Source organism: Salvelinus fontinalis, chromosome 4 (assembly GCF_029448725.1).
Source record: "Salvelinus fontinalis isolate EN_2023a chromosome 4, ASM2944872v1, whole genome shotgun sequence".
NCBI lineage: Eukaryota > Metazoa > Chordata > Actinopteri > Salmoniformes > Salmonidae > Salvelinus > Salvelinus fontinalis.
Genome location: NC_074668.1, coordinates 87,544,797 through 87,562,973, shown reverse-complemented (window position 1 = coordinate 87,562,973; position 18,177 = coordinate 87,544,797). Strand labels below are relative to the sequence as shown.

Here is an 18,177-nt window from a genome sequence, read left to right as displayed (position 1 = left end):
TTATATACATGTTATTATATAGATAATAAACTGTGTCTTACCAAGGTAGTATATACGTGTTATTATATAGATAATAAACTGTGTCTTACCAAGATATTATATACATGTTATTATATAGATAATAAACTGTGTCTTACCAAGATAGTATATACATGTTATTATATAGATAATAAACTGTGTCTTACCAAGATAGTATATACATGTTATTATATAGATAATAAACTGTGTCTTACCAAGATAGTATATACATGTTATTATATAGATAATAAACTGTCTTACCAAGGTAGTATATACATGTTATTATATAGATAATATTACTGTGTCTTACCAAGCTGGTATATACATGTTATTATATAGATAATAAACTGTGTCTTACCAAGATAGGAGACTCCCTCTTCAGGTGTGATGGTTCCATATTTCACCATCATCTTGACAAAGTCAATCAGAGTCTTCATGATAGTGATCAGAGTCTCTCTCTCCTGGGCGTCTTGCTCTGGAATCATCACACACACACACACACACACACACACACACACACACACACACACACACACACACACACACACACACACACACACACACACACACACACACACACACACACACACACACACACACACACACACACACACACAGGTGTTTATTTGTTTGTGTGTGCATGTGGTGTGTGTATGTGTGTGTGTGTGTGTGAGAGAGAGAGAGCTTGCATGCTTGGATATGTGTGTGTGTGTGTGTGTGTGTGTGTGTGTGTGTGTGTGTGTGTGTGTGTGTGTGTGTGTGTGTGTGTGTGTGTGTGTGTGTGTGTGTGTGTGTGTGTGTGTGTGTGTGTGTGTGTGTGTGTGTGTGTGTGTGTGTGTGTGTGTATTCCTACCTGAGTCTAGACTCTTTAGCAGACGGTAGAAGTTGGGGAAGTACTGAAGGTCCTGAAGACCATCCTCTGGGCTCAACTCGTTTCCCTCATCTCTCTCTCCCTCGCTCCTCTCCTCCCCTTCTCCCTCATCTCTCTCTCTCTCTCTCCTCTCCTCCTCCTCCCCTTCTCTTTCACTCTCTCTATCCCAGTTGTTATCCACTGTGTCATCCCTGTCTCCTCTGTCCATGTCGTCATCAATGGCCGCCTGATCTTCATCATCATCTTCTTCATCGTACCGATGGTTGGGGGAACCAGTAACATCCTGGGAGGAGAGAGGAAGAGAGTGAGACAGCATCATCATCACCATCATCATCATCATCACCATTGTCATCATCACCATCATCATCATCATCATCACAGCAGTGTCTGATGGGAAGCATGCAGAAATTTTCATGCTAAGAATCAAAAAAATCTAAAATGTTAAATGTAATTGAATTTAGCCTTATCCCAGATTGTACCATGCTAGCGTCGGGATTCTGGTCATCCTGGTCACCCCGGGTCACGGGATAGTCCCCTCCCAGGTCCTCGATCTCATTGTTCTTTGCATTCTTAGTGATGAGGTCCTGAAGAGCCTCGGCTACCTCGTACTCCAGACTGTCTGCCTGGCTGTCTGTTATCTAGTGGAGGGACGGAGGGTGAGAGGAAGAGAGGGATAGAGAGAGAGAGAGAGAGAGAGAGAGAGAGAGAGAGTGAGAGAGAGAGAGGAGAGAGAGAGAGAGAGAGAGAGAGAGAGAGAGAGAGAGAGAGAGAGAGAGAGAGAGAGAGAGAGAGAGAGAGAGAGAGAGGAGAGAGAGAGAGGAGAGAGAGAGAGAGAGAGAGAGAGAGAGAGAGAGAGAGAGAGAGAGAGAGTGGGAGAGAGTGGGAGAGAGAAATAGAGAAAGAGAGAAAGAGAGAGAGACATAGAGACAGACATACCAATTAAAGACATACCAATTAGGATCTGGCTAAAAATACTTGAATCAGTCATAGAGCCCATTGCCCTTTATGGTTGTGAGGTCTGGGGTCCGCTCACCAACCAAGATTTCACAAAATGGGGCAAACACCAAATTGAGACTCTGCATGCAGAATTCTGCAAAAATATCCTCCGTGTACAACGTAGAACTCCAAATAATGCATGCAGAGCAGAATTAGGCCGATACCCACTAATTATCAAAATCCAGAAAAGAGCCGTTAAATTCTACAACCACCTAAAAGGAAGCGATTCCCAAACCTTCCATAACAAAGCCATCACCTACAGAGAGATGAACCTGGAGAAGAGTCCCCTAAGCAAGCTGGTCCTAGGGCTCTGTTCACAAACACAAACACACCCCACAGAGCCCCAGGACAACAGCACAATTAGACCCAACCAAATCATGAGAAAACAAAAAGATAATTACTTGACACATTGGAAAGAATTAACAAAAAAACAGAGCAAACTAGAATGCTATTTGGCCCTAAACAGAGAGTACACAGTGGCAGAATACCTGACCACTGTGACTGACCCAAACTTAAGGAAAGCTTTGACTATGTACAGACTCAGTGAGCATAGCCTTGCTATTGAGAAAGGCCGCCGTAGGCAGACATGGCTCTCAAGAGAAGACAGGCTATGTGCACACTGCCCACAAAATGAGGTGGAAACCGAGCTGCACTTCCTAACCTCCTGCCCAATGTATGACCATATTAGAGACACATATTTCCCTCAGATCACACAGATTCCACAGTGTGCCATCACAGCAGCAAGATTTGTGACCTGTTGCCACAAGAAAAGGGCAACCAGTGAAGAACAAACACCATTGTAAATACAACCCATATTTATGCTTACTTATTTTAACTTGTGTGCTTTAACCATTTGTACATTGTTACAACACTGTATATATTTAATATGACACTTGTATTGTCTTTATTGTTTTGAAACTTCTGTATGTGTAATGTTTACTGTTAATTCGTTTTGTTTGTTTCACTTTTGTGTATTGTCTACCTCACTTGCTTTGGCAATGTTAACACATGTTTCCCATGCCAATAAAGCCCCTTGAATTGAATTGAATTGAATTGAGAGAAAGAGGGAGAGAGAGAGAGAGAGAGAGAGAGAAAGGGAGAGAGTGAGAAAGGGTAAGAGAGAGAGACAGAGAAGGAAAGAGAGAGAGAGAGACAGAGAGAGAGAGAGAGAGAGAGAGAGAGAGAGAGAGAGAAAGCTCTTAGGTAAGTGCATCACTCACTATAAGAGGGGAATTCCATGAATCAACGCCACTGTGAACTGTGAACTGTTAATCACGGTCTCTGACTCACACAACTACACACAAACACCAGAAACATGCTGGTCATAGGGAAGTTCAGGCTTATTGGGCTCATCCATCTAAATTGCGTTTTCTTTTGGCATAATTATTATTATTTGACTAATATTGGTGGCCTTGTGGGAAACAACGGGCTGTGTTAGTAATGCCCAGGCCCAGGTAATTCCAATTCCATTTTTTCTCAATGCTTCCCTATAACCTTTTTGTTTTACATTGGAATTTCAGTTTCTTTCTTGAATTGATTGAATTAAAAAGTATTTTAGCCCTAATCTGATGTCCATTTGAGGGAAGACCAGAAACATTGACTGTCACACAAGATTTTGGGAGCCATTTCTGTGTTGTGTTTTTACCAGACAGCTGGACCTACCAGGCCCAGTCTGAGCAGCTTGGAGACGATCCTGTCAAATACCCCTCTGTCGTCCTCCTCGTATATCTTAGTAGCGATCTTCTGGACGATGTCTTCAGCCGTTAGAGGGGTACCATCCACCTGCCTGAAGCTCTCTGGGTCATCTGCAATCACAACCAAGGACACGACAATGTAACTACACTTGTGTGGTTGTGTGTGTGTGTCCCACTGGGTGCAGCACAGATCTGTCAGTTATGAATGAGCTGCAGCCTCCTCTCCTCTCCTCTCCTCTCCTCTCCTCTCCTCTCCTCTCCTCTCCTCTCCTCTCCTCTCCTCTCCTCTCCTCTCCTCTCCTCTCCCCCTCTCTTAAATATTTGTCAGCTCACTAGGTTTATCCCTGTGCCAGTATGACTCTTATGTAACAAACTAAAACGCTGAGACTTAAGGCTGTATGCAGTGCAGTATTTGTATTTGTATATATTATTGATCCCTATTAGCTGCTGCCAAGCAGATACTCTTCCTGGGGTCCGGCAGAATTAAGGCAGTTATACAATTTAAAAAACATTATAATACATTCATTACAGAATTCAAAACACACTAAGTGTGTGGCCTCAGGCCTATACTCCACTACCACATATCCATAACACAAAATCCAAGTGTACGTGTGTGTATAGTGCATATGTTATCATGTGTGTGTATGCATGTGTCTGTGCCCATGTCTGTGTTACTTGACAGTCCCCGCCGTTCCACAAGGTGTATTTTTATCTGCTTTTAAATCTGATTCTACTGCTTGCATCAGTTACAGTACAATACAGTAGAGTTGAGTACAGTAAAGTACAGTACAGTGCAGTAGAGTACAGTACAGTAGAGTTGAGTACAGTTCAGTACAGTACAGTAGAGTACAGTACAGTACAGTAGCATAGAGTACAGAATAATACAGTGCAGTAGAGTACAGTATAGTACAGTACAGTGCAGTAGAGTACAGTATAGTACAGTACAGTGCAGTAGAGTACAGTATAGTACAGTACAGTGCAGTAGAGTACAGTATAGTACAGTACAGTGCAGTAGAGTACAGTATAGTACAGTACAGTGCAGTAGAGTAGAGTACAGTAAAGTACAGTACAGTGCAGTCGAGTACAGTATAGTACAGTACAGTGCAGTAGAGTACAGTATAGTACAGTACAGTGCAGTAGAGTAGAGTAGAGTACAGTAGAGTTGAGTACAGTAAAGTACAGTACAGTGCAGTAGAGTACAGTAGAGTACAGTAGAGTTGAGTACAGTTCAGTACAGTACAGTGCAGTAGAGTACAGTACAATAGAGTACAGTACAGTGCAGTAGAGTACAGTATAGTACAGTACAGTGCAGTAGAGTACAGTAGAGTACAGTAGAGTTGAGTACAGTAAAGTACAGTACAGTGCAGTAGAGTACAGTAGAGTACAGTAGAGTTGAGTACAGTAAAGTACAGTACAGTACAGTAGAGTTGAGTACAGTAAAGTACAGTACAGTGCAGTAGAGTACAGTACAGTAGAGTTGAGTACAGTAAAGTAAAGTACAGTACATCGGCAGTCATGCAAACACACATACAAGCACGCACACAGACACACATAAATATTGAAAGAATGAAAGATATATAAGTGATGTTAGATTGAATGTGTCGTGTCACACAAAGCAATCAATTATTCTCCTGAATAACTCCCTCCGACCATATGGGGATGTTTTTCATACACTAAGAATATAACCTTGACCCAGATCCTGAGAGGAGAGAGACTTAGCGTCAGACCATAATGTCTCTATTCACTTTATAGTGCACTACTCTTGACTCATAGGGGTCTGGTCAAAAGTAGTGCGCTACATAGTAAATAGGTTGCCATTTGGGACACAGCCCATCAGTTCCTCTGAGAGGATCAAGAGGAGCCTCCTGATTGAATACTTCACATGAATCCTTCCTTATAGAAACCATGTACTGGGGCCTTTGCTTTCACCTGTCCAGCCATGTTAGATCAGTGATTAGGTCAAGGAAGGGAAGAAGGAAGGATTCAAGATGTATTTGAACAAGACCCTTCTCTTCTTTATGGTACCTGACATTTGATCCCAAGTCTAATACAGCAGTTACCTGTTTCCCCGGAACTAGGTTGAGATGAAATACTGGGTCTGTGAGAGACTGGGTCTGTGAGAGACAGGGCCTGTGTTCCAAATAGCACCCTATTCCCTTTATAGTGCCCTAGTGGTGAACTAGTAGTCCACTATATAGAGGATAGGGTGCCATTTGTGATGTACTAAGTGTCTATAGTATCCTGTAGCGATGGAGGAAGAGGATTTAAGGCTTGTAGCTTAGCCTTAGCACTTCCACTGTCTCAGCCGACCGCCTGAGGAGAGATAATCCTCTCTCTCTCTCTCTCTCTCTCTCTCTCTCTCTCTCTCTCTCTCTCCCTCTCTCTCTCTCTCTCTCTCTCTCTCTCTCTCTCTCTCTCTCTCTCTCTCTCTCTCTCTCTCGCTCTCCTCTCGCTCTCTCTCTCTCTCACAGCAGCGCAGGGCCTCAGACCTGACCTCCCTATAGAGGGATCAGACACAGGGAAGACCCCTATCAGACACACAGGCTCAGAGCCAAAAGGCCCAGACAGGACAGGAACAAAGACAGGGACTCTTTGTCTACCTGGAATTACCAGAACAGCTTTGTTTATAAACATTCTGATTTGGTCTATAGGTCAACCATAGCTATATACAGTAGAGACAGTCTGTCCAAGAGTCTGTTCAAGAGGCCATTATTGTAACATTCTGCCTGGTTAGTCTGTCCAGGAGGCCATTATTGTAACATTCTGTCTGGTTAGTCTGTCCAAGAGGCCATTATTGTAACATTCTGTCTGGTTAGTCTGTCCAAGAGGCCATTATTGTAACATTCTGTCTGGTTAGTCTGTCCAAGAGGCCATTATTGTAACATTCTGTCTGGTTAGTCTGTTCAAGAGGCCATTATTGTAACATTCTGTCTGGTTAGTCTTTCCATGAGGCCATTATTGTAACATTCTGTCTGGTTAGTCTGTTCAAGAGGCCATTATTGTAACATTCTGTCTGGTTAGTCTTTCCATGAGGCCATTATTGTAACATTCTGTCTGGTTAGTCTGTCCAAGAGGCCATTATTGTAACATTCTGTCTGGTTAGTCTGTCCAAGAGGCCATTATTGTAACATTCTGTCTGGTTAGTCTGTCCAGGAGGCCATTATTGTAACATTCTGTCTGGTTAGTCTGTCCAAGAGGCCATTATTGTAACATTCTGTCTGGTTAGTCTGTCCAAGAGGCCATTATTGTAACATTCTGTCTGGTTAGTCTGTCCAAGAGGCCATTATTGTAACATTCTGTCTGGTTAGGGACAGAAGACAGAGTCAAATACCCCTAATAGGTCCCCAATATGGTCTAATAGTCCACTTAAAAGCATAACCTTGCAGAGCTAATGATAGTCTTACTTGCTGTAGTACATTCATAACAAATAACCAGACTAAACTAGATACCTTGGTACTTGCTGTAGTATAACCAGACTAAACTAGATACCTTGGTACTTGCTGTAGTATAACCAGACTAAACTAGATACCTTGGTAATTGCTGTAGTATAAGCAGACGAAACTAGATACCTTGGTACTTGCTGTAGTATAACCAGACTAAACTAGATACCTTGGTATTTGCAGTAGTATAATCAGACTAAACTAGATACCTTGGTACTTGCTGTAGTATAACCAGACTAAACTAGATACCTTGGTACTTTCTGTAGTATAACCAGACTAAACTAGATACCTTGGTATTTGCAGTAGTATAATCAGACTAAACTAGGTACCTTGGTACTTGCTGTAGTATAACCAGACTAAACTAGATACCTTGGTACTTGCTGTAGTATAACCAGACTAAACTAGATATCTTGCTACTTGCTGTAGTATAACCAGACTAAACTAGATACCTTGGTACTTGCTGTAGTATAACCAGACTAAACTAGATATCTTGCTACTTGCTGTAGTATCAACAGACTAAACTAGATACCTTGGTACTTTCTGTAGTATAACCAGACTAAACTAGATACCTTGGTATTTGCAGTAGTATAATCAGACTAAACTAGATACCTTGGTACTTGCTGTAGTATAACCAGACTAAACTAGATACCTTGGTACTTTCTGTAGTATAACCAGACTAAACTAGATACCTTGGTACTTTCTGTAGTATAACCAGACTAAACTAGATACCTTGGTATTTGCAGTAGTATAATCAGACTAAACTAGATACCTTGGTACTTGCTCTAGTATAACCAGACTAAACTAGATACCTTGGTACTTGCTGTAGTATAAACAGACTAAACTAGATACCTTGGTACTTGCTGTAGTATAACCAGACTAAACTAGATACCTTGGTATTTGCTGTAGTATAATCAGACTAAACTAGATACCTTGGTACTTTCTGTAATATAACCAGACTAAACTAGATACCTTGGTATTTGCAGTAGTATAATCAGACTAAACTAGATACCTTGGTACTTGCTGTAGTATAACCAGACTAAACTAGATACCTTGGTACTTTCTGTAGTATAACCAGACTAAACTAAACTCAGCAAAAAAAGAAACGTCCCTTTTTCAGGACCCTTCTTTCAAAGATAATTCCTAAAAATCCAAATAACTTCACAGATCTTCCTTGTAAAGGGTTTAAACACTGTTTCCCATGCTTGTTCATTGAACCTTAAACAATTAATGAACATGCACCTGTGGAACGGTCGTTAAGACACTAACAGCTTACAGACGGTAGGCAATTAAGGTCACAGTTATGAAAACTTAGGACACCAAAGAGGCCTTTCTACTGACTCTGAAAAACATCAAAAGAAAGATGCCCAGGGTTCCTGTTCATCGCGTGAACGTGCCTTAGGCATGCTGCAAGGAGGCATGAGGACTGTAGATGTGGCCAGGGCAATAAATTGCAATGTCCGTACTGTGAGACGCCCAAGATAGCGCTACAGGGAGACAGGACGGACAGCTGATTGTCCTCGCAGTGGCAGACCACGTGTAACAACACCTACACAGCATCGGTACATCCGAACATCACACCTGCGGGATAGGTACAGGATAGCAACAACAACTGCTCGTGTTAAACCTGGAATGCACAATCCCTCCATCAGTGCCCAGACTGCAACAGGCTGAGAGAGGCTGGACTGAGGGCTTATAGGCCTGTTGTAAGGCAGGTCCCCACCAGACATCACCAGCAACAACGTTGCCTATGGGCACACACCCACCGTCGCTGGACCAGACAGAACTGGCAAAAAATGCTCGTCACTGACGGTTTTGTCTCACCAGGGGTGATGGTCGGATTCGCGTTTATCGTCGAAGGAATGAGCATTACACCGAGGCCTGTACTCTGGAGCGGGATCGATTTGGAGGTGGAGGGTCCGTTATGGTCTGGGGCGGTGTGTCACAGCATCATCGGACTGAGCATGTTGTCATTGCAGGCAATCTCAACGCTGTGCGTTACAGGGAAGACATCCTCCTCCCTCATGTGGTACCCTTCCTGCAGGCTCATCAAGACATGACCCTCCAGCATGACAATGCCACCAGTCATACTGCTCGTTCTGTGCGTGATTTCCTGCAAGACAGGAATGTCAGTGTTCTGCCATGGCCAGTGAAGAGCCCGGATCTCAATCCCATCTGGGACCTGTTGGATCGGAGCTTGAGGGCTAGGGCCATTCCCCCCAGAAATGTCCGGGAACTTTCAGGTGCCTTGGTGGAAGAGTGGGGTAAAATCTCACAGCAAGAACTGGCAAATCTGGTGCAGTCCATGAGGAGGAGATGCACTGAAGTACTTAATGCAGCTGGTGGCCACACCAGATACTGACTGTTACGTTTGATTTTGAACCCCCCTTTGTTCAGGGACACATTATTCCATTTCTGTTAGTCACATGTCTGTGGAACTTGTTCAGTTTATGTCTAAGTTGTTGAATCTTGTTATGTTCATACAAATATTTACACATGTTAAGTTTGCTGAAAATAAATGCAGTTGACAGTGAGAGAACATTTCTTTTTTTAAAGAGTTTAGATACCTTGGTACTTGCTGTAGTATAAACAGACTAAACTAGATACCTTGGTACTTGCCGTTTTCCATCTTTGTTGAGTCATAGTCTTCGGCTAGCCGGCGGTTCTTGGTGGAATCTGATTCGTCTGGGAAGTAAGGCACCTCCTCCAGGCTCTCTCTGACCGGCGTCTCATTGGTCTCTTTTGACCTTTGACCTTCGGCCAGGGACTTGAGCAGGGTGAAGTCATCGTTCTCTTGCTCTGGTTCCGCCTCCTTCACCTCTTTAGGCTCCACAGCAGGTTTGGTGTCTGAGGGGGAGAGGGAAATATTTAAGAGACTATACGAAGCTTCTGCCTCTGGGGTTGCTCCTCTTGAGCCAAAAATGAGTCCACTCTATGGAGAGAAATAATATCCAGAAAGGGCACACCTACCTTCACCCATAAATTGTTAGCCTAAAACTGAGGATGTGTGTGTTTTCATCAACTAAACTTCCATAGTGTATCTTTAAATAGAGAAGCCAGCCACCAAACCGCCTTGTATTTCTCTGCTGTCTTTCCTCTGTAGCTAAACAGGGTTGGGCCTGGCTGGCTTTCCACTGCAGCTAAGCAGGGTTGGGCCTGGCTGGCTTTCCACTGCAGCTAAGCAGGGTTGGGCCTGGCTGGCTTTCCACTGCAGCTAAGCAGGGTTGGGCCTGGCTGGTTTTCCACTGCAGCTAAGCAGGGTTGGGCCTGGCTGGCTTTCCACTGCAGCTAAACAGGGTTGGGCCTGGCTGGTTTTCCTCTGCAGCTAAACAGGGTTGGGCCTGGCTGGTTTTCCTCTGCAGCTAAACAGGGTTGGGCCTGGCTGGCTTTCCACTGCAGCTAAGCAGGGTTGGGCCTGGCTGGCTTCCACTGCAGCTAAGCAGGGTTGGGCCTGGCTGATTTTCCTCTGCAGCTAAACAGGGTTGGGCCTGGTTGGTTTTCCACTGCAGCTAAACAGGGTTGGGCCTGGTTGGTTTTCCACTGCAGCTAAACAGGGTTGGGCCTGGTTGGTTTTCCACTGCAGCTAAGCAGGGTTGGGCCTGGCTGGCTTTCCTCTGCAGCTAAGCAGGGTTGGGCCTGGCTGGCTTTCCACTGCAGCTAAGCAGGGTTGGGCCTGGCTGGCTTTCCTCTGCAGCTAAGCAGGGTTGGGCCTGGCTGGCTTTCCTCTGCAGCTAAGCAGGGTTGGGCCTGGCTGGTTTTCCACTGCAGCTAAGCAGGGTTGGGCCTGGCTGGCTTTCCTCTGCAGCTAAGCAGGGTTGGGCCTGGCTGGCTTTCCACTGCAGCTAAGCAGGGTTGGGCATGGCTGATTTTCCTCTGCAGCTAAACAGGGTTGGGCCTGGTTGGTTTTCCACTGCAGCTAAGCAGGGTTGGGCCTGGTTGGTTTTCCACTGCAGCTAAGCAGGGTTGGGCCTGGCTGGCTTTCCTCTGCAGCTAAGCAGGGTTGGGCCTGGATGATTTTCCTCTGCAGCTAAACAGGGTTGGGCCTGGCTGGCTTTCCTCTGCAGCTAAGCAGGGTTGGGCCTGGCTGGTTTTCCACTGCAGCTAAGCAGGGTTGGGCCTGGCTGGTTTTCCTCTGTAGCTAAGCAGGGTTGGGTCTGGCTGGTTTTCCACTGCAGCTAAGCAGGGTTGGGCCTGGCTGATTTTCCTCTGCAGCTAAACAGGGTTGGGCCTGGCTGGTTTTCCACTGCAGCTAAGCAGGGTTGGGCCTGGTCAATCCCTAGATGGGAGACCAGAAGGACTAGTGAAATTCAGGGTCCATATTCATAAAACATCTGGGAATAGGAGTGCTGGTCTAGGATCAGTTTAGCCTTTTAGATTATAATGAATGGACAGAGAGGACCTGATCCTAGAGCAGCACTCCCACTCTAAGGTGCTTTATGAATACGGGGCCAGAGCCATGGGCTGCAGTGGGTGGTCTTGGAACCGTGGATTTTATTATGATCCCTATTAGCTGTTGCACATGAAACAGCTACTCTTCCTGGGGTCCACACAAAACATGAAACAGCTACTCTTCCTGGGGTCCACACAAAACATGAAACAGTTACTCTTCCTGGGGTCCACACAAAACATGAAACAGCTACTCTTCCTGGGGTCCACACAAAACATGAAACAGCTACTCTTCCTGGGGTCCACACAAAACAGCTACTCCTCCTGGGGTCCACACAAAACAGCTACTCTTCCTGGGGTCCACACAAACATGAAACAGCTACTCTTCCTGGGGTCCACACAAAACATGAAACAGTTACTCTTCCTGGGGTCCACACAAACATGAAACAGTTACTCTTCCTGGGGTCCACACAAACATGAAACAGCTACTCTTCCTGGGGTCCACACAAACATGAAACAGCTACTCTTCCTGGGGTCCACACAAAACATGAAACAGCTACTCTTCCTGGGGTCCACACAAAACATGAAACAGCTACTCTTCCTGGGGTCCACACAAACATGAAACAGCTACTCTTCCTGGGGTCCACACAAAACATGAAACAGCTACTCTTCCTGGGGTCCACACAAAACATGAAGCAGCTACTCTTCCTGGGGTCCACACAAAACATGAAACAGTTACTCTTCCTGGGGTCCACACAAAACATGAAGCAGCTACTCTTCCTGGGGTCCACACAAAACATGAAACAGCTACTCTTCCTGGGGTCCACACAAACATGAAACAGTTACTCTTCCTGGGGTCCACACAAAACATGAAACAGCTACTCTTCCTGGGGTCCACACAAAACAGCTACTCTTCCTGGGGTCCACACAAAACAGCTACTCTTCCTGGGGTCCACACAAAACATGAAACAGCTACTCTTCCTGGGGTCCACACAAAACATGAAACAGCTACTCTTCCTGGGGTCCACACAAAACAGCTACTCTTCCTGGGGTCCACACAAAACATGAAACAGCTACTCTTCCTGGGGTCCACACAAACATGAAACAGCTACTCTTCCTGGGGTCCACACAAAACATGAAACAGCTACTCTTCCTGGGGTCCACACAAAACATGAAACAGCTACTCTTCCTGGGGTCCACACAAAACATGAAACAGCTACTCTTCCTTGGGTCCACACAAAACATGAAACAGCTAATCTTCCTGGGGTCCACACAAAACATGAAACAGCTACTCTTCCTGGGGTCCACACAAACATGAAACAGCTACTCTTCCTGGGGTCCACACAAAACATGAAACAGCTACTCTTCCTGGGGTCCACACAAACATGAAACAGCTACTCTTCCTGGGGTCCACACAAACATGAAACAGCTACTCTTCCTGGGGTCCACACAAAACATGAAACAGCTACTCTTCCTGGGGTCCACACAAACATGAAACAGCTACTCTTCCTGGGGTCCACACAAAACATGAAACAGCTACTCTTCCTGGGGTCCACACAAAACATGAAACAGCTACTCTTCCTGGGGTCCACACAAAACATGAAACAGCTACTCTTCCTGGGGTCCACACAAAACATGAAACAGCTACTCTTCCTGGGGTCCACACAAAACATGAAACAGCTACTCTTCCTGGGGTCCACACAAAACATGAAACAGCTACTCTTCCTGGGGTCCACACAAAACATGAAACAGCTACTCTTCCTGGGGTCCACACAAAACATGAAACAGCTACTCTTCCTGGGGTCCACACAAAACATGAAACAGCTACTCTTCCTGGGGTCCACACAAAACATGAAACAGCTACTCTTCCTGGGGTCCACACAAAACATGAAGCAGCTACTCTTCCTGGGGTCCACACAAACATGAAACAGCTACTCTTCCTGGGGTCCACACAAAACATGAAACAGCTACTCTTCCTGGGGTCCACACAAAACATGAAACAGCTACTCTTCCTGGGGTCCACACAAAACATGAAACAGTTACTCTTCCTGGGGTCCACACAAAACATGAAACAGCTACTCTTCCTGGGGTCCACACAAAACATGAAGCAGCTACTCTTCCTGGGGTCCACACAAAACATGAAACAGCTACTCTTCCTGGGGTCCACACAAAACATGAAGCAGCTACTCTTCCTGGGGTCCACACAAAACATGAAACAGCTACTCTTCCTGGGGTCCACACAAAACATGAAACAGCTACTCTTCCTGGGGTCCACACAAAACATGAAACAGCTACTCTTCCTGGGGTCCACACAAAACACACAATGCATGTAAAGGGTGTCCAATCAAAAACACAATTGTGTAAATGTTAACTGTGTAGATAATTGTCTAAGAAAACCAATGGTCCAAACTTCATGTCTCTATAATAACCCGTTCAAAGGTTATTGGAGTTTTTACCCTTGGAGGACACTAAAATGAGGGTGACTGAAACAATAGAGGCCAGAGAGAGAGAGGCCAGGAAAATGGCATCGTGCCAGCTAGGCTGGATTCTGTGCATGAATTAAGGCTACAGGCGACCTGACATCTCACTTTACTGTTGAACTAGTCATCTTTCTTCTCCAATCCACAGGACATGAAATAATATAGAGCTAAGATGGATAACGACATGACATAGTATTTTCATACTTTAGTATACGCTTTTCATATTAAATCAAAATTATTGTTCTTTTTTGAAGATTTCTCACAAAAACAAGCATATCTCTGTGAAATGTCAATGAAGCACTGAGCGTATACCAAGCTTTTTCCCCCAAAGCCTTTTACATTGAATTCAGCTCGTGTCATGCTAATTCAGCCTTTTACATTGAATTCAGCTCGTGTCATGCTAATTCAGCCTTTTACATTGAATTCAGCTCGTGTCATGCTAATTCAGCCTTTTACATTAAATTCCGCCTTTTACATTGAATTCAGCTCGTGTCATGCTAATTCAGCCTTTTACATTGAATTCAGCTCGTGTCATGCTAATTCAGCCTTTTATATTGAATTCAGCTTGGGTCATGCTAATTCAGCCTTTTACATTGAATTCAGCTCGTGTCATGCTAATTCAGCCTTATACATTGAATTCAGCTCGTGTCATGCTAATTCAGCCTTTTGTGACCGATGGAAATAAGTTTCAAGACGACGACCACAACATGTTAAATACTACCCGCCCCACAGTTTGGGAACCACTGTGTTAGAGAAAGACCCCACCGAACGATTCAAACATGAATAATCATATTTGTCTTGGTGAAATGTATTTTTTACATAAGGAAGTTACATTTGATCAGCTAAGTGCGTTGTCACCAACTCTTGGTAGTGTGGGTGGACACCCTACACAGTACAGAACAGGTAAAGACAAGAACAACACAGGACCATAATGCATTGAAAAAACAAGATGAAACAGGTATATACGGTGGAGACATCCAAGAGACAACTCAAAGAATTCTTACACACTATTCACATACATATTCAAATGTATGTAGTAACAATATTGATTGATTGCCTGTGAAGAATCCACTTACCTGCAGACTCCACTGCTGCTTTCACATCATCTGCCTCTGCAATCTGTGGAAAATAACGTAAACAGTGTAAACATTTCTGTTTTAATCATCTTCCCCATAATAGCTTTGCTTGTTTACTGTTGCTCCAGTCTGGTTTGATAGGACGTTGTTGAAGTTTGAGAACTCTCCCCTCCACAAAGTCTATTTGACATGATATTAGTCTGGAGATAGCACGGAGGATAGTTTAGAGAGAGAGAGAGAAGGAGAAAGAGAGAAAGAAAGAGATAGTTTACCTGCTCCTGGATTGGTCTCTCCTCAGTCAGTCGTCTGTTGTAAACTACAGCTTTATCTGCAGGGAAAATAAAACCACATAATAATAATACTACTAATCATCTTTATTATTATCATCAGCAGCATTGTCTTCGTCATCATCAACATCATCATCCGCATCATCATTGTTATCATCATCCTCGTCGTCGTCGTCATCATCATCATCATCATCATCATCATCATCATCATCAACATCATCATCATCATCATCATCATCATCATCATCACCATCATCATCATCATCATCATCATCATCATCATTGTTATCATCATCCTCGTCGTCATCATCATCATCATCATCATCATCATCATCATCATCATCATCATTGTTATCATCATCATCATCATCATCATCATCATCATCATCATCATTGTTATCATCATCCTCGTCGTCATCATCATCATCATCATCATCATCATCATCATCATTGTTATCATCATCCTCGTCGTCATCATCATCATCATCATCATCATCATCATCATCATCACCATCATCATCATCATCATCATCATCATCATTGTTATCATCATCATCATTGTTATCATCATCATCATCATCATCATCATCATCATCATCATTGTTATCATCATCCTTGTCGTCTTCATCATCATCATCATCACCACCACCATTCACTATCACATCTGAGACATCTAAAACGTGTAATTTAGGTAGAAACAAATGTAGGACCAGCAAACCTGACTGCTTCAAATCACAGCCTTAAAAAACTATCTTAAATCATTGTTGGAAGAAACTTTCTCCTATGAACGACAGAGAAAGACATTGACTTGAATTTGAGGGGTCCAACATCATCAGGGTATTTTTAAGATATGCCTGCTGGTCATGTGGGCCAAGTGTTTTCATGTACTTTGTTTAATTTTGGTTCATGTGGTTTATTGATGTGAAAGAGGGTACAGTCTAGGGCTACAGTGAGTCCCAACTCTCGACCCGACCGGACACAGCAGCGTCATAATCGGTTTAACAAACAAAAGATAAACTGCGTTGGAAATAGAACGCAATCGGCCTTACATCGCATGCAACCACCAACGTCACAAACTCTTTGTTTATTTGTTATTTCCTACTCTATTTTTACTTGAATTATCTTGTTTTATATATAATGTTTAAATATATTTTTTAAATGTGAAAATGGTTTAAATATAGCCTGGCCTAGTTAAAACGTACTTTAAAAGTGGGCTATAGGCCTAGCGAATTAAAAAATATCCACACTGAAACCAGTCACAACAGATGTAGGCTACCAGCAGGCCATGTACTCACCATCCTCGGCAGGTGTGGGGAAAGCAGAAATCTGGGAGACAGTCACAGCAAAAATCCCGAGCAGAAGGAGAACTCCCATTCCTTTGGACGCCATTCTGAAATAAAATATCCACTCAATCGGTGGCTGTAGGCTATTTTCCGCTGGATTACTACCGGTTATAGCTGTCTTGGGGGTGTTGTGTTGTGTGGATGATCCGACCGACGATAGCGGTCACAAACTGCTGGATGTTTGGACAGCTCTGCTCTTCCCTGCTGGTGGTGCTGAAACTGACAACAGGGCTGCGCTTGGACTCTACCCGCTCTGGCTGTTCCTTGGGAGGGGAGGGGCTCTTCAAATCTCCGCTCTCCTCTGGTGCTGTTGGAGCTGTTAACGACCTGCGGTGCTGAAACCAGGACACTCGGTATAATTAACACGAGATAGATAAACTGTCAGGCTCGTAGTCTATAAACTCCGTGTGAGCTGTAGTGAACTCACCTGCCGTATGCCGATGGTAGCTACCCGAAACAACACGATCTCTCTCTCTCGGTCGGACCAAACCGTGAAGGAGGAGAACAAAACGAGTATCCGCCCCTGATTGTGCGTCCTGTTCTGGACGCCGTAGCTTTTTATAGTCGATCTCTACTGTGGGCTGTCCCATTTTACCCCATTGGAATTAGATACATCCATACATACACAACAAGTCAACATGGTTGTGCCCAGAGCAGTGTTGTGTTTCAGATGTTTTCCATGTTCCTCAGCCCCAGTTAATCTCCTGCTTTATGCTTCAGATGAATATGCATGCTGTCTGCTGATTGGACAGAGCTGTCTTAATGGGACTAAAGCTTTTAGTAGAGTGAACATGCTGAGGAGCGTGTTATCAGTTGTCCATTGAGGAACAGCACACACACACTTAGTAAAATACCATTGCTACATGCTCAGGGCATTGTTCTGTGTGTGTGTGTGTGTGTCTCTGTCTGTCTGTCTGTCTGTCTGTCTGTCTGTCTGTCTGTCTGTCTGTCTGTCTGTCTGATCCCTCAGTGCAGTGGCCCTTATCTCATTCTCTCTCCCCTGCTCTGCCCTTTCACTGTCTCTTCTCTTTCAATTTCAATTTAAGGGCTTTATTGGCATGGGAAACGTATGTTTACATTGCTATAGCAAGTGAAATACATAATATATCTCTCTTTCTCTGTCTCTCCACTTTCACTGCTCTCCTATTGATTACACCTGACCCCCCCCCCCCCCCCCCCCCCACCTGTAATCTGATCTAGCCCCTGAGCTGCAGTAATCTCTGTAGTAGTCACTGCATGACACTACTCACATACACATTGAACACAAATCATACACCCATACATACAATACAGTCATACACAGAATGTCAACTCACTGGTCTTCCTATTCTAATTTATACTGCAGTATTTATACTGCATCACCTTTTAACAGTCCTACTGTAGTTATCACACCTTTTATCAAACCTACTGCAGTTATCCCCTTTAATCAAGCCCACTGCAGTCATCACCTTTAATCAAACCTACTGCAGTTATCACCTTTAATCAAGCCTACTGCAGTCATCACCTTTAATCAAACCTACTGCAGTTATCACCTTTTATCAAATCTACTGCAGTTATCACCTCTTGGACTACATATTGTAGATAGGCCT

General features: G+C 44.1%; 1 protein-coding gene across 3 annotated transcripts; it reads right to left on the bottom strand.

Annotated features, from left to right (window-relative positions):
* Positions 1 to 376: 376 nt before the first annotated feature.
* Positions 377 to 17,317, bottom strand: LOC129854603 (secretogranin-3-like; the record flags this gene model as incomplete). 3 transcript variants are annotated; one of them, XM_055921843.1, is given in 9 exon segments in its annotated part: positions 377 to 493; positions 872 to 1,172; positions 1,369 to 1,527; positions 3,548 to 3,690; positions 9,624 to 9,863; positions 14,959 to 15,001; positions 15,231 to 15,286; positions 16,541 to 16,923; positions 17,016 to 17,315. In XM_055921843.1, coding segments are annotated over 8 exon segments (1,153 nt in total), but the record flags the coding sequence as incomplete, so codon positions are not given.
* Between the last annotated feature and the right edge of the window lie 860 nt (positions 17,318 to 18,177).